Genomic DNA, 15,301 nt, shown 5'->3' on the forward strand with positions numbered 1-15,301 from the left:
GTATGTACCATTTGTTATAACATTAAGAGGGTGGTGAATTAGCCTAGTAAATCAAAAAAGTTTTTAAAATCTGATTTTCTAAAATAAGACATTTTACTTATACACTAAATTGGACTTGTAAATATCATAGGAGTTGCAGAAATATTATTTTTCAAATGCCTACTATGTGCAGAACACTTTCCTATATTCCACAGGGTCATTTTTATTATCAGAAGAGCCATAAGAGAAATAGGAGCACCTGAAAAATAAGAGGTAGTAAAGGAAGAGGTTACAAAGGAACTTCATCAAAGGGATAAAAACAAGTAGCACTGAATGTGATTGAGTTTTGAACCAGTCTGTCTTGATTTTATGACCCCAGGCTGCCTTTAAATTCCCCTCTCACCGGTGTGGTTCTCTGTAACTACCTAGCTAGGTTGTAGCAAAAAAAGAGGCAGGTTGGAGGCTGCTTCCATGTCCTGCCCTGACAGCTCTGTTCAGCAGGGGGAACTCTGATATCTGAAACTTATCTGAAACTCTAATATATTAAAGAAGGGGGCAGAGAAGAGGGGCAGTAAAGAAGACAAAACACTTAACATTTGAAGAGAGGAAAGCTTTGCCCATAGAAATAAGCAACATGCTGCTAAGAATTTTAAATTCTTTCAAAATGAAATACTTGTAATCATTTCTATTTTTATATCTTTGTATGCTTCCAGCAATACAAAATGTATTACATAGGCCTTCTCTATTTCAGAAAGTCTTTGTTGTGTGGCTTCCTTCCATAAAGTTAGCATAATAGGTTAAGAACTGGTGGGTAAATTCATCCCAAAACACCAGGCCTTTTCCTGGGCGGTAAGAAGCCAGTGGATTCTATTTTTACAGATAAGATTTTATCTTTGCTTTTACTATGCTATAGATTTGCAAAATATTTTTCATCTTTATACCTACCCAGTACATCATGCATTGTGCATATGTGTATACAATCCACGGTTGTTAAATAAACTTGAACCAAATGTTGGGCTTGAGGCTGGAGCTGCCTTCCATGCACTCACTGCTGAGTAAGTGAGCTTGGAAAGCCTAGTGAACTGGCCACGAAATGGCCAGTGACTAGCAAGTCACTGGCAAGTGACTTTGGCGGTCATAAGATTCCCAGAACAGACCTATTTTATCCTCACAACAAGGAACCAGTGGTTTTGTTAGCTTTTTAACCCCTGTCTCACAGATACGGATGGTGAGACTATTAGGATGTCTGATTAGGTCACACAGGGCTAGAGCTGCTATTAAAACCCAGGCACGCAGGTATATATGACTTCAAGACTGGTCTTTGCAGAGCCCACAGTAGGGCAGTAGGCAGCTCTGACAGGGAGATGCCTATGTGAGTTGTACTTTTATTTCATGAGCAATGGGGGCCCAGGACTCAGGGGTAACGTGGATTCCAGATGTCCTTGGGATGAGTCTGGAGGTGAGATGGGGAACGGATTGTCTGGTAGAGAGGATGGGGAAGGGAAGGAGGAAGGGAGAAAAACCAGAAAGACTGGCAAAAGGGAAGCCCAGAGGCCAATGTGCTAATTGCTTCTGGAGGTGAAAGGTCATGAAGGAGGCAGCTGTGGCTAGAGGGGAGGAAACCGGCTAAGTTAACACCCCTCTCCCCGGGTTGAGGGTGGGGCTGGTCCTAGACAGCAGGGTGACTGGGAGAGTGGAAGTACTGCCCCAGCTCATTTCAATGACATTTTAACCCCAAGCATAGAATTAACCTAACAAATAAAATGGCTTTCTAAATTTGTGTCTTTATTGAAGAAAATATTAATCCATGAGGGAAAACTGATTTCACCCCCACACAGTTTTCCATAAGCCACAGTTTCCTGCCAAATATCTTCTCAGAGGAGTACTGACCCTTTTTGCCTTGGCAAAGGCCAGGTCCTGGGAGCTGAAACTCTTTTCCAACCTGGACAGTTCTGTGAGCAGAGACTCTCATAAAGTGGTTGGAGACGAGGAGTTGGTTTGGTCTTTCCATGACTGTGAAAGAAGGAGGCTGACGGGGAAGTAGTGGTCCAAGGTGCTCTCAAAGGAAGGGGAAAAGAGCACTCCCCGTTATATTTGTTACAGATACCTTTGACACCACACACCACCCAGGTCTCTCCATGTGAAGCACTTTCGGGGGATTTTTTTTCTTTTTAAGTCAAGGGAAAAACATTTTTTTTAGTGTTAAGAAAAGTTTTTCTCCCCCTTAGGAGCTGGTATTCTTTTTCTTGATAAACAACATGGGACCAGGTCATTGATTCCATCTCTCTTATTCGGGCCACGTGAAAGATAGGAGCCACATGATCTGCATATCCATGCATCAGTTTTCTTTTTTGTCTTTTGTATCTTCATGAATATTTTTGTTTTTTATTGATTGTGAAAACAATACATAGTCACTGCTAAAAACCAGGAAAGTACAAAGGAATTTAGATAAGGAAAAAAAATCACCACGAGCCTGTTACTTGCGTATATCACCATAGTTTGGTATCATTTTTCCTTTTTTGTTCCGTTTTCAAGTATGAAAACTATCAGAGTATGTATCTATAGAATACATGTGTGTAGGCAGATTGAATATATATATGTGTACGTGTACATATTGATTTCCAGAGGAAATTGTACTTTTAAAACAGCAGAGACTTTTTCTTGAAGTAGATTCAGCAAGGGAGTGAAGCCAAGAAGGAGGTGGGAGTAGCAGGGAAGTAGGGATTAATCTAGCTAAATCGTGGGTCCTGGCAAACTGTAAGGTTACACTGAGAAATACGAGAAAGGAAATGACTCAGTAACGTTGAGAGAGGGAGCAGAGATGAGACAGCAGAACGAAAGAGTGAATGGCCTATCCTGGGTTTGGGAAGGGGTGTGGGGACCTGGAGCCCCAGGCACTCAGTGATTAGAACAATAGGAGAATTTAGTTTTCAAATCAAATCATCTGGACTGTATTAAGTAAGTGCCTTTAGTGAGCAATAGCTCTCCTTTGCTTTCTGCATGTAGCCTGGGAGCAACTCTTGACATCTTATTTGCTGAGCCTTAGAGCTAAGCTGGAGTCCGGCCTGCAGAGCTGGGAATTTGAGTGGCTTTCTTCTCAGAGTTGTTTTGGAGTAGTGAGAACTGCTCACTTAAGAAAGGCTCCCTCTTGTACTCCAGTCTTTGGGGAATACAGTGAGTGACACTTTTAATTAACAAATCTGCTAGGAACCAAACTACTTAAAATGTGTTGGCTGGGTGTGGAGTTTGAAGGGTGGGCTATGGGAGTGCGGGGACCTCAAGCTGGTGAGATGTACATCTTTGGGGTCAGAGCCATCGGCATGAGGGCAGGAGTGTCCACCCGGAAGGCCTCACACTCTGTCCCAGGGAATGGAGGCTGGCAAGCTGGGTGGCCCTCCTTGGGCAAGCTGAGCTCATCTACCACTTCTGATGCAGTGCTTTCTGCATTGGGTGTTCCCCTTCTCACCACTTTCAGGAGCCACAGCCCAACTGTTCAGGATGCAGGGGCAGAGTTGGGGACCAGCATTTGGGAATGCATCATTCTGGCTTCTGTATTATTCCTACAGCTGGTAGCTGAATTTCTGACCACAGTAGTGTCCTTATGTGTCTTCCACCAAATGATACATATTGCCACATTTCACTGGGGACTGTAGGATATTGGTGCTCCAACAGCATCAATATCCATGGTATCAGAGAGGCTTAGAAAGGTTCATGAAGGAGAGGAGTCTTTTCTGGTACCAAAGTGAAAGGTACTTATGTAGGACATGCTTACTTTGGAAAACGTTTTTTTAATAGGATGAGTTCTGAAGGAATAACCAAAGGTTTTCTTAGCTCTAATTATTTTGCTAAAGGGAGTTTACTTAACTTTGACAACATTATCAATTGGTTCCTCACTCTGGAAGGCTGAGACAAACCTCCTGAGGCTAGCTATGAGTTTTTGCCTGCCCAAAAGTTGACAGAAGGATTTTATAAAAGCTTGAAACAGAATTACAATTGTTAAACTGAAAGTGTAACTAAGACTATTGTCTTTATTTTTTATTTTTTTTTATGCTGAGAGAAATGATTTTAATCTCTTTAGTGCAATTTTCCCTGTCTATTTTTATATGTTTTTTTAACAAGATAGTCTTGGTTTTTAAATTTTTATTTCTCTGTTTATTTTTGATCTTTTTTTTTTTTTGACACAGAGTCTTACTCTGTAGCCCAGGCTAGAGTGCCACGGCGTCAGCCTAGCTCACGGCAACCTCACACTCCTGGGCTCAAGGGATCCTCCTCCTGCCTCAGCCTCCCAAGTTGGCTAGGACTATAGGTGCACACCACCACGCCTGGCTAATTTTTTCTATTTTTAGTAGAGACGAGGTCTCACTCTTGCTCAGGCTGGTCTTGAACTCCTGAGCTCAAGCGATCTTCCGGACTCGGGCTCCCAGAGTGCTAGGATTACAGGTGTCAGCCACCGCGCCCCACCTGATTTTTTTTAAAGATTGCCGATGGCTGCACCTACAATACTGAAACTCAACAATTAATCTTAACTCTGCTTTCTTTTCTGAGGGTGACTACCCTTCTTCTTCTTCTTCTTTTTAAATCGTACTCTTTTAAAGGTCTTCTTAGGAAAACATCCAAGTTTTCCCTCAAGGCAATGGGTGAGTTCCCCCTGGCAATATCTTCAAAACTTGGATAAAGAAATCTGAATAAGAATTTTATCAGTGCCAGGGTTTAAATGTGAGAAAGCAGAAGCAAAAGAAAACAAGACAAATACAACTTCAATGCAAAGTTTCTATACCTAGGATTAAGCCTAGGTCTAGGCTGTAGTGGTTTCCTACACTAAAATTCCAAAGGAGGCAATTGTTACCGGAAATTATGATGTGTCTAACAGAAAGAGCAAATCATGCTCCTTTTCTTGTGTGTCTAAGGAAGGAAGGGTCAACAGTGTGGCTTGATGTGGAAGAGGCAAACCTGGTTGCAAGGCCCAGCATAAAGGGCTAACATTCAGTATCTTCTATCGAAGTCTGTTATCATTGATGGATATGGAAAGATCTCTGATACAGTTTATAAAACGAAGTAGGGGTACCAGATGAATCTGCTCATCTTTAAAATCGATTTTACATGCATATACACACACACATATGAATATGTATACACACGAACTCTCATTAAAGGAAGAACTTGGTGGAGTGGGCCAGGGCCTGTAGGGCACCAGGAGGGACTTGCAATGTGGTTTGGGAGGCGGCAGGCAAAGCTGGAGGCCCTGTCTGCCTTTCTTAGGACATATTGGAAACTCTCAGGCAGAAGCTGGTGTTGGGCTAGTTTCTCTGAGATTAAGTCGTAACAATAAATATTGAAGGTTGCATAGGATCGAAAGTCTTATCACATCTTCTCCCTCAGAAACCTTTATGTCTCAATATCTAAATTTCCTTATAAGCCGACACTTGCCTACCTCCCTACACTTGTTTCCTGCTACTCTGGCCTCCAGCCACACTGTTGTCACCTTACTTGGCGAGGGTGAGCTGCTTGAGGGTTTTGTGTGTCATCTTTGTGGACCTCGCAGTGCCTTACACTCCTACTGTAAGAGCTCACTAATGTGTTAAGAGGCTGGTTTCATGGGACCGTCTTTAGCTAAGGACAGGCGGAGGGATCCTCATTATGTCTATTCTATGAGCTGGGAGAGTGTGGGGTGCTGGCGAGGAAGGAGAGCAGGCCCCCCTTCCTGGCTGCTGGGGAATACGGGCTCCCTGGGGACAGGGGAGGTTTGCTGGACTTGCTGCGCACAGGGACAGCCTGGACAGCTGAGTCCTGGGCTCGTGTTTGGAGAGCCCCCGGCAGCAGTCCCGGTGCGGCTAACCAGGATGGAGGGATGAATGGGCAAGCGTGTCCTTGGATGAAACCAAACACAACTTGTCAGCCACTTAAAGCTGATCCTAAGGGAAGAGCCAGCGTCATTTAACTATTGTGCTATTATTGGTGATGGTGATGAAGGTAATGATGCTGACAATTAAGAAGATAATTAATTGTTTTCCTTCTTTTAGTCACATAGAAAAAATCACCACATGGCAAGACCCTAGGAAGGCGATGAATCAGCCCCTGAATCATATGAACCTCCACCCTGCCGTCAGTTCCACACCAGTGCCTCAGAGGGCCATGGCAGTGTCCCAGCCAAATCTCGGTAAGCCCCAAGCTTTGACTCTGAGCTGAAGAGACACGTGTTCAACCAAGGGGTGCTGGGGCTCTGAAGTGGCTCTGGTTGTCTCCGTGCCTCGTCATGCTCCCAGACCGTGTGTTCTCGTCCGTTTTGGCTAGATTACCTTATTACCCTTCTGCTGCCTTTGCTGCCTTTGCTTGGCCTCTTTGCCACCTGTTCACGATGCTGCTGCCTTGGGTTCACAGAACAGTTCAGTATCCCCTCCAGTTGCCTTAGTTAGAGTACTCTGAAAAATCACTTACACTTGCTGTCTTCATCTAGACTAAGACAAGTAGGGCACATACCCCCCTCTGTGGATTTGGTCCCTGATTCTGCCTACAGGTGCAAACTCTGGTCTCAAATCTCTTTACTTCTTTTCCTATTTATTTATTTATTTTTTTGCATAATTCCTGCAAAATATGTGTCTGATAGCAGGCTAGGTGCTTTATCTCATTAAATCCTCCAAACAACCCTACAAAAAGTAACAATCCTCAGTTTATAGATGGAGAAACTGTCCCAGAGTCACACAGTTTGCTGAGGCAGAGCTGAATAGCAGAGCAGGTGGGTCTGATTTTAGATGCAGTTAACCATTACATAACCTGCAGGTGGCTTTTCAAGGATAATATGGCCCACTTTTCACTTCATTTACAGTGATAAAGTGTGATTTAGACTTGAGAATATTTTCTACTAAAACTATGCCCACTAGAGATAATCACCAGTAAATTAATACACTACAGCAACAGAACTAGCCAGCTCTTTTGCTAGTCATTCCCTTCCTTTCCCTTAAGGGCTAAAAATATTAATAAAAGAGGGCCAATTTTAAAGTTTTATAAAAGACGGTGCCGTTTTCAGATAACATTTCCATTTCAGATCAGATATCCAGATACTGCTTTATACACAGCACAGTTAATTTTAGGGAGTGAAAAGAATCTCCTGTTGGATTTTCAGGAATGAACAGGATAAAAATGGAAGCGTTATTCCTGGACACCCTTCCCTCATATTGTGGCTTAGCCAAAGTGAGAATGAACTCAAGTAGACCCGAGTCAGCTCCAAGTGTCTGTTCTTCCAGGAAGTCTGAACCTACTGTTTTAAAGCTTGCTGACGTACACTCTATGCAAAAACCAAATGGTGTGGAATAACCTCTGTTGTGTTTCTTATCTAAAGGGCAGATCAAGGAAAATGGCACCAGTCCTTGTACCAGTGGTGGTAAATCAAAGCTCCCATGAGTCATTCGTTCCAAATATATAGGAGCTCCTGTAGAAAGCAGATGCCAGTGTAGTAAAAAACACCCCAAGTTAGGTGGCATTAGACTAGTTTCAAGGTTTCTTTAACCATTTAATTTTCATTAAAACTTCTAAAAATTGATTATTAAAGTTTTAACTTTAACTTTATAATCAAAAAAAAAATTGAAGCACTTTCAAGAGGCATTCAAAAAGTCAGTCATCCTCGAATCCCCGTTTCCTCAGTCCCCCAGTTTGTTTCCTGGAGCCAACCAGTGTTTCCGGTTGTGTCTGTGTGTGTATGAATGTTTCCTCACCCTAATGCTATCATGTTTACCCACTGTTCTGTGCCTTGGTTTTTTCACTTCCATATCCATACATACAGAGCTACCTCATTCATTTTAAAAATTGCCTAATAGGTTAACATATGGATATGCTACAGTTTATTTAACTATTTCCCATCTGATGGATATTCAGTTTTCAGTGTGTTGCTATTAATAGTACACACACACACACACACAAATAGTACACACAATATGGAGTGAATATCCTTAGTCATGCTCTTTGTGCGCTCTTCCTTAATTTTTTTTTTTTTTTTTTTGTGAATATCCTTAGTCATGCTCTTTGTGCGCTCTTCCTTAATTTTTTTTTTTTTTTTTTTGAGACAAGGTCTTGCTCTGTCACCTGGGCTAGAGTGCTATGGTGTCATCTTAGCTCACCGTAAGCTCAAACTCCTGGGCTCAAGTGATCCTCCTGCCTCAGCCTGCTTAGTAGCCGGAACTACAGGCACGCGCCACTATGCCTGGCTAAGTTTTCTATTTTTTGTAGAAATGGGGTCTCATTCTTGCTCAGGCTCGTTTCAAACTCCTGACCTCAAGTGATACTCCTGCCTCGGCCTCCCAAAGAGCTAGGATTACAGGCGTGGAGCACTGCACCCAGCCTCTCCTTAATTTTTAAAAATTATGCAACAAATAGGAAGTGGACTAATTAAATTAAAAGGACCTTGAATGCTTGAAACTCAATACTGAAGGCACACGTGAGTCTGCCTGCATACACACACAGTGCAGTTGCACTAGTACAGTACATCTGAAGAAGTTATAATCTGCACATTCTGAAACAAATTTATCTGTGCCTGAATAAAATACCTTAGTTTCCAGATTTCTAATAAATCATCACAGTAAATTTCTCAAGGCACACATTCTGAGCTTTTCCCAACAATATTTGAGTATTTGCCCATTGCAAAGTGTGTTGCTATCGTATAGAGACTCACAGATGTATCCAAAGGCTGGAAATATAACTGGGAATGCCAAGTAAGTTCCAAAGACCATGAGATAATTTAGAGTCACAACATAGCCCCAATAAGAAATGATTTAATCAGATATTTCCTTTCAAGCCATAACCATAATACTGCCTGTGGTTCATAGTCTTTATTAAATCAATCTTTAAAAATAAAAAGAGCAGATCCTTCTCCTCTTCTTCTTAACTCTAGAACTTTGATACTTTTCAGTGGATACAGTGGACAAATAAGTCAACTTAAGTGATATGAACCCTTCAATGGAAGATATTTATGTACATGTGAAAAGGATGTCAAAATACAGCCAATAACATTACTATCAGATGATGGGATTAGTACCATTTATAAGCTAATTTTATATGTTTCTAGAGCTGTGATATAATCAGTGACATAGTTAAATTTGAAATAAATCTTTTATTGGGGCTCTATATTTTTCTGCGGGTTAGGGTACATGGACTTGGGGGACAGAATGCCAGATCTGAGCCCTATCTCTGCAGTTACTAGTTTGGTGACCCTGATTAGTTACTTAATTGTGCTTCACTCTGCCCATATATAGAATGGGGATAATTAATAATATGAGGACATTATATGGGTTTTATATATGTGAAGTGCTTAGATCTGTGCTTGGTATATGTTAATAATCAGCTAAAATGAATGTCTATTCTTATTATCATTATTCTTTGTGGGAAAAAGTTTTATTTTATACTTTAACTATAGCATGTTATATTTGAGGATAATTTCATTGCTCATCATAAGGCTTTTAAGGAAAAAAAAAGATTTGTTTTGGGCTGGTTAGATTGCAAAGTGCTTTAAATTAGGAACTCATTACTTTCAGTGAGGATAGTGCCCTCTGGTGTAAATGTTTCTGTTCCCTCTCCCCCAAGAAACTTCTTATTAGTAGATATCTTATTTTTCCTAAGAGCTTTACGTATATCCCTGAAAGGTGGTTTGTAGGTCAAACTGTATTTCATTTGTAAGAGGAGAGATACATCACTTAAAGTCATCTTGGAGTGAGTAACTTCATGAAAAGAGGATTTTTTCCTGCAGGTTGATTGATTTGTTTCAGACTCATTGAACTTTCAAACACCTAAGTAAAATGAAATAGGCTCTGAAGGGGAAAACTGCAAAAATGATTTTATTTTATACTTTAATTCAAATAACCATTTCTGGCTTGGTGTAGTTTTTAACTAAAATTTTAGTTTTTGTATTTGCCAAGTCAGGTTAACTGTAAGGTTTTACCTAAATGATTCTGTCTGAGCAGATTAGTGACCTTTAAATCTGAATGCTGAGACGCACCCGGTGAATGGAAGAAGAAAAGAAGGCCTTGGAGGACTTTAGGTGGTAGAGAGGAGAGATTACCCCTTGATGGAAACCGTATCACTGTTATCACTTGAGGGTCAGAAGACTTGTTTAAAATCCTGACTTTTAAGTAGCATAGTGAGGGGGGAGAAATTTCTATACCTGTGAAAGTTTTTTTTTTTTCCATAACACAAACTGGGTGGAATTTTGTATGTTTTAAGTAGATTGTTGGCCTTAATTACTATTAATACCCGCTAAGACTTTTAAAGGAAGAAAAAAATGAAACAAAAAATAGACTGTGCAGGCCCTATTATAAAATATATAGAACAATGGACCTGGGAGAATGGAGCCTGCCAGGGAACTTAGTCCTTTGTTAGATTGGTGGTGAAGTGGGCCTGGGGGTGGATCGGAGGATGGGGGGCTGTTTTGTATGGTGGTTGATAGGAAGAACTTGAAGTCAGAACTGAATTTCTCTTGGGTTAGACATTTATTAGTTGGGTTATTTAACCTCTCTGAGTCTCATTTTCCTTCTCTGTAAAAGGGTGATAATGATGGTACCTATCCGATAAGTTGTTTTGAGTATTTAGGTAGTCCATTTGTTGGTACTTGGCACATAGTAAGCCCCCCAAAACCAGTATTGTTATAACTATTACTGTTAGCTGGTAGCCTTGTTTTTCCTCATTTTTCTGGCCCCTGTGTACTCAGAGGAAGAGCCTCTGATATTCTCTCTTAGAAAGCCATTCTGTTCTTCCTGCAGGAAAATCCAACCATGATTACTGCAACTTTTATCATCTGGGCATTTTGCTTACAAATTGTGAAACTAGCTGGTGCTGTAACCAAAAAATAATCTTTAACCTCAGACAGCAATTGTGAGAAGATGAAGAGGAGCAGGCTTGTGACCCAGCCCTATCACCAGCAGGTCATTAACAGAGGGAGTTTGTGAAGAGCAGTCACACTTTTGAGTTCTCAGTGAAGAACATTTCCCCCTCTGCAAGTGGTGACCATGTCAGGTTTTCCCATTTCTTGGCACACAAATACTGAAATCATGCAACAACTTAAAATATCTCCATATTTTAAAATGTTTTTTACAGAAGGAAAGTGACATGCAAGTTTTTTGCCTTTTTGGTGATAATCCCCAGAGATCATAAACCACGGTGTGCTGGGCACCCATCACACATTAACAGACTGCTTTGTTGGAATGAGGACCCGACCTGGAGTGCCAGTATCCTTCCAGACAGGACAGGAAAAATAAAGACTGTATAACAACTTCACCAGACTGTCAGCTGTAGCCAGTTCAGAAACTTCTGGGAAAGTGCAGCCCGAGTGTATTTTCAATCCTATAAGAACTAAGAAAAAATAAAGAAATGACACATACACATACTTCCCCCTTTGAAGACATGCCATCCACCAGCCCAGAGTCTAAGTCCTCCAGGTCTGTGTCTTGAGCTGTACTTCAAATTATAAACACATGCGCGGAGTTTTTTTCTTTTTTCTTTTCTTTGGGGCATACTTTTCAAGACAAGATGGAAAATCTTGTCTGTGCTCAGTTTGCTAAGTTGGCTCATTCTTCCCTCTAGGAAGTGTGCACAGACACTTAAAAACATTTTATCAAAGGCAAATAAAATAGCTAAGGAATACCACAGCTAAGGATTGCTTAAAGCACGTAGAAAGGTATCCTGAGAGTTCATGAAAAGTCAGAATTATACTTAGGTGTCTCCTGTTTTTCCTTTTTCCAGTGTTTTTTTTCCTAATCGCATTTATGTGGTGAGTTCATGGCAGACACATCTGGCTACTGTGATTTTTCCAGCTCTGATGTTCTCACTGCTTTTTGAACTTTGTGGTTTATGTAGCATAAATTAGCCTGAAGTCTACAGGCACATACACACACAAACCTAAAGACAAATGAAAAAAAAAAACCACACAAAAACCAAAACCCCCCCCAAAACCTATATACCTCATGGGGGAAGGTGGAGGTGGTGGGGTGCTACTAGGATTGCTGTGGTGGAAAGTGTGTATTTATGGAAGAAAAGGAGCACTGGTGGGCACAGCAAAAAGGGAAAAGGTTCCTGTTTAAAAAGAGTTTTTTCCTTGATTTAAAAAAGAAGAAAGAGTCTTGTAAACACCATAGAAAATCAATTTTCTTTTCTGAGATAGATTTTTAGGAAGCTGTTTATTGTCAAAATTCACTCCAGTTAACCAGCGTTATTGAAGTCTGCTCTTTTGTGGGGTTTCCAAAAGGACATTCATTACAGTTCCTTTCTTTTAAGGTTTTTAAGAAATATGTGAAATGGGGGCTGAAGAAAACTTACCAAACCAAATGATTCAATTTCTTCCGTGTAAGAAAGTTGGACATAATAGTATATGAAGAAATAAGCCTTGTGTTTTTGTGGCTGTATTACATTTATCTTAATGTGGATGAATCTTTATCGAGACCAGTATTCATTTATCTTGATGTATTAAGATTAGGTGATGAAGACTTGCAGATTTTATTATGAGAAATTTAGAAATTAGGTAGAAAATCTCTTATTTGATAAGAAATATTGAGTCATCAAAAATGTTTGATGCCACAGTTTTTCTAAAAAAATATTCCCCAAGATAAAATTCCGAAGTAGCATGCTAGGTGAACATTTTGGAAAGCTGTGCACACAAAACTGTGTTAGTTACAACAGCCAGGAAATAAATAAATGCTTGTAACATGAAAATAAATATATTTATAACGAGTGAAATAATGGTTATAGACAATGTAGACACCTGGAAAACTGTTTCTTATAGCATTCTAATATGATATTATACAACAGGGACAATGATTTATGCTTTGATTGTAATTTTATTTTTTAAAAATGACTTTGCTTAGATTCCCTTTTCCCACAAGACTAAACTTCTTGAGAACAGGGACCTTGCTCTTTATCTGTGTATTTCTAGCCCCTAGCAAAGTGCAGTATGCGTCACAGGTGCATTATTTTGTAGAATAAATTTATTGAGTAAATCAATTATGTATTTTTAAATGTTAATAGTGATTATAGTTAGGCCATTGGATTATGGGTGATTCCCCCTATTTTCTCTGTAATGTGGTTATATTACTTTTATAATAGCCAAAAGTGGGGGGAAAAAAGGAGAACCACTTGTTATCTTGAACTTTTTAGGGTGGAAGAGGAGGATGCGGTGTTGGAAAGAAGGCTCCAGGCCCTGTGTGTGACACAGACAATACCAGGATTGCTCAAGCCTCTGCGGGCGGTGGAGTCTGCCCTTGGCAAACAGATTACTCACAGTCTCTAAGATCATCGTTTCTCCTGGGGTGGTCCAGGGCTACCACTAGTTGGGTCCCTTGGTGCATTTGTTAAGCATGTATCTTCAGAACCCAGGGGTTTGTTTGCTCGCCACAGAACCGTCCTGGGGTGCTGCATCTGCTGGGAAGAATACTGCTGGGCCTACCCCTGGAAGTTCTGTCGGTAGATGTAGGCTGGTGTCTGGAGAGGTGAGGCATTTTCAAGTGCTGTGATTGTCAGCCAGGTGTGGGAGCTGCAACAGAATTGTTTATTTTTTAGCACAATGATTGGAAAATGCTGTTATAATGAAAATACAAAACCCATTCGAACATCCAGTCTTTAGCTTATCTGGAAAGTACTTGGAGTATGCTTGCCAGCTTTTTGACTGAGTTCTTTGTCTGAATTGACATTTATTGTGGCATTGCTTTTGTCACTTTGACACTTATTAGTGCACACATGAGCACTGGGCAAGTGAACACCAAAACCACTTTCTGGAGAGTTCTGACCCCAAACTTACCAAGTAAACTTCAAAAAGAAAACGTTACATCTCGGGATCTAGATTCTTGAATTGTATTGTTTAATTTGCTGGGTAAATGTAGAGCCCACTTTCAACTTTGCTTACTGAGAGTGGGCCTGAGAGTCCAGCCTCTGCAAGCCTAAACCTCTGAAAAATTCCAGAGAAGCTCCCCACACCCTGGAGAAGAGGAAAGCCTCTTGGGAAGGAGGTCAAGGCTAGGTCAAATTTTTTTTTTTTAGTCCTTTCTTTATTTGCACCACATTAATTCATTAATTAATTTTTAGTGGAGTCTAATCTCTTCACCAAGCTTTGGACCTCTGTTGAGAGTTTTAAAAATAATTTTGACAGTTTTAGTGCTATTTGCTGGCTGACTTCCAGTAGTTTGCCCTCAGGAACTTACTTGCTGTGAAGAATTTTACCCTGTTAGAGTTTGAGGCCCTATCAAGGCAGTGGGATTCTGGGATGGTTTGTCATTCAGCCAGTTGTTCCAAATTGATAAGTGCTGAGTGACATTTTGACACTTCTCTCTGATCTCCTCTTTGGGCCCACTGGTAATGTCGCCCCCGCCTGTGTGTGATCATCACCTCTTCCACCCAGGTATCAACTGATTGATTTCTTCTTCCTTTCTGGAAGTCTAAATTTATTCCCTGGGTGTTTTGCAGTTGCTGGTGGTCAGGAACAGCTGTTCTTCCATGCTTTACTCTGAATAATCCTCTGTGATGAAATCAGCAAAATAATACCGTAAGAGGAGCCAAGAAAACAAAAGCCTTGATAGTCTTTTTCTCCTTGAGTGCTAAAAGGAGGAAGATCAACCCCCTAGCTGTTTTATTTTTTTTTTTTAAGGCAGGAAAAAAAAAAGATCCTAAACGTATATGAGGCCATAAGATTTAAGAATGTTGTTTTATTCCATATTAAATAATTGCTATTTGGTCATTGTGGAAAATGCTGATCAGCAAAAGGTGAGAAAATAAAAAGCCACTGTAATCTTAACATTCAGAATCACACTAGCATTTTCTTCTATATTTGTCTTGTCTTTCCTCTACATTGTTTTTGTAGCCTGTTTCCCCACCCTACCACCCCCAGAGATGGGGTCTTGCTCTATCTCCCAGGCTAAAGTACAATGGTGTGATCACAGCTCACTGCAGCCTCAAGCCCTTGGGCTTAAGCAGTCCTCCTGCCTCAGCCTCCTGAGTAGTTGGGACTATAGGCATGTGCCCTCCAGCTAATTTATTTTTTGGAGAGGTGGGGTCTCACTATGTTGCCCAGGCTGGTCTTGAACTACTGGCCTCAAGTGATCCTCCTGCCTCAGCCTCCCAAAGTGCTGGGATTACAGACGTGAGCCACAGTGCCTGGCTGTAGCCCACTTTTAAAACTTAATGTACCATGAGCATCTTTCCATTTCAGTAAATATTTTTCTATAATTTTTTGATGAGTTGTTTTTATTATACTAGAAAACTAACACAAGTATATGACAAAAAATTCGAACAGTTCCAAATGGTATTCAAGAAAAGCATGTCTCCTTCTCACCATGACCCCCATCCCTTCCCTCCTCCC

General features: G+C 40.7%; 1 protein-coding gene across 1 annotated transcript in view; it reads left to right on the forward strand.

Moving 5' to 3' along the window:
• The window catches only part of WWTR1 (WW domain containing transcription regulator 1), a 123,560-nt gene that overhangs the window by 69,116 nt on the left and 39,143 nt on the right, over positions 1-15,301 (forward strand). Inside the window, exon 3 of the mRNA XM_012642936.1 lies at positions 6,000-6,136. Within this exon, the coding sequence (XP_012498390.1) occupies positions 6,000-6,136 (137 nt within the window). The remainder of the gene's footprint in view (positions 1-5,999; positions 6,137-15,301) is intronic.

The sequence above is a fragment of the Propithecus coquereli genome, unplaced genomic scaffold (genome assembly GCF_000956105.1).
Source record: "Propithecus coquereli isolate 6110/MARCELLA unplaced genomic scaffold, Pcoq_1.0 Scaffold19, whole genome shotgun sequence".
In the NCBI taxonomy this organism is placed as follows: Eukaryota; Metazoa; Chordata; class Mammalia; order Primates; family Indriidae; genus Propithecus; species Propithecus coquereli.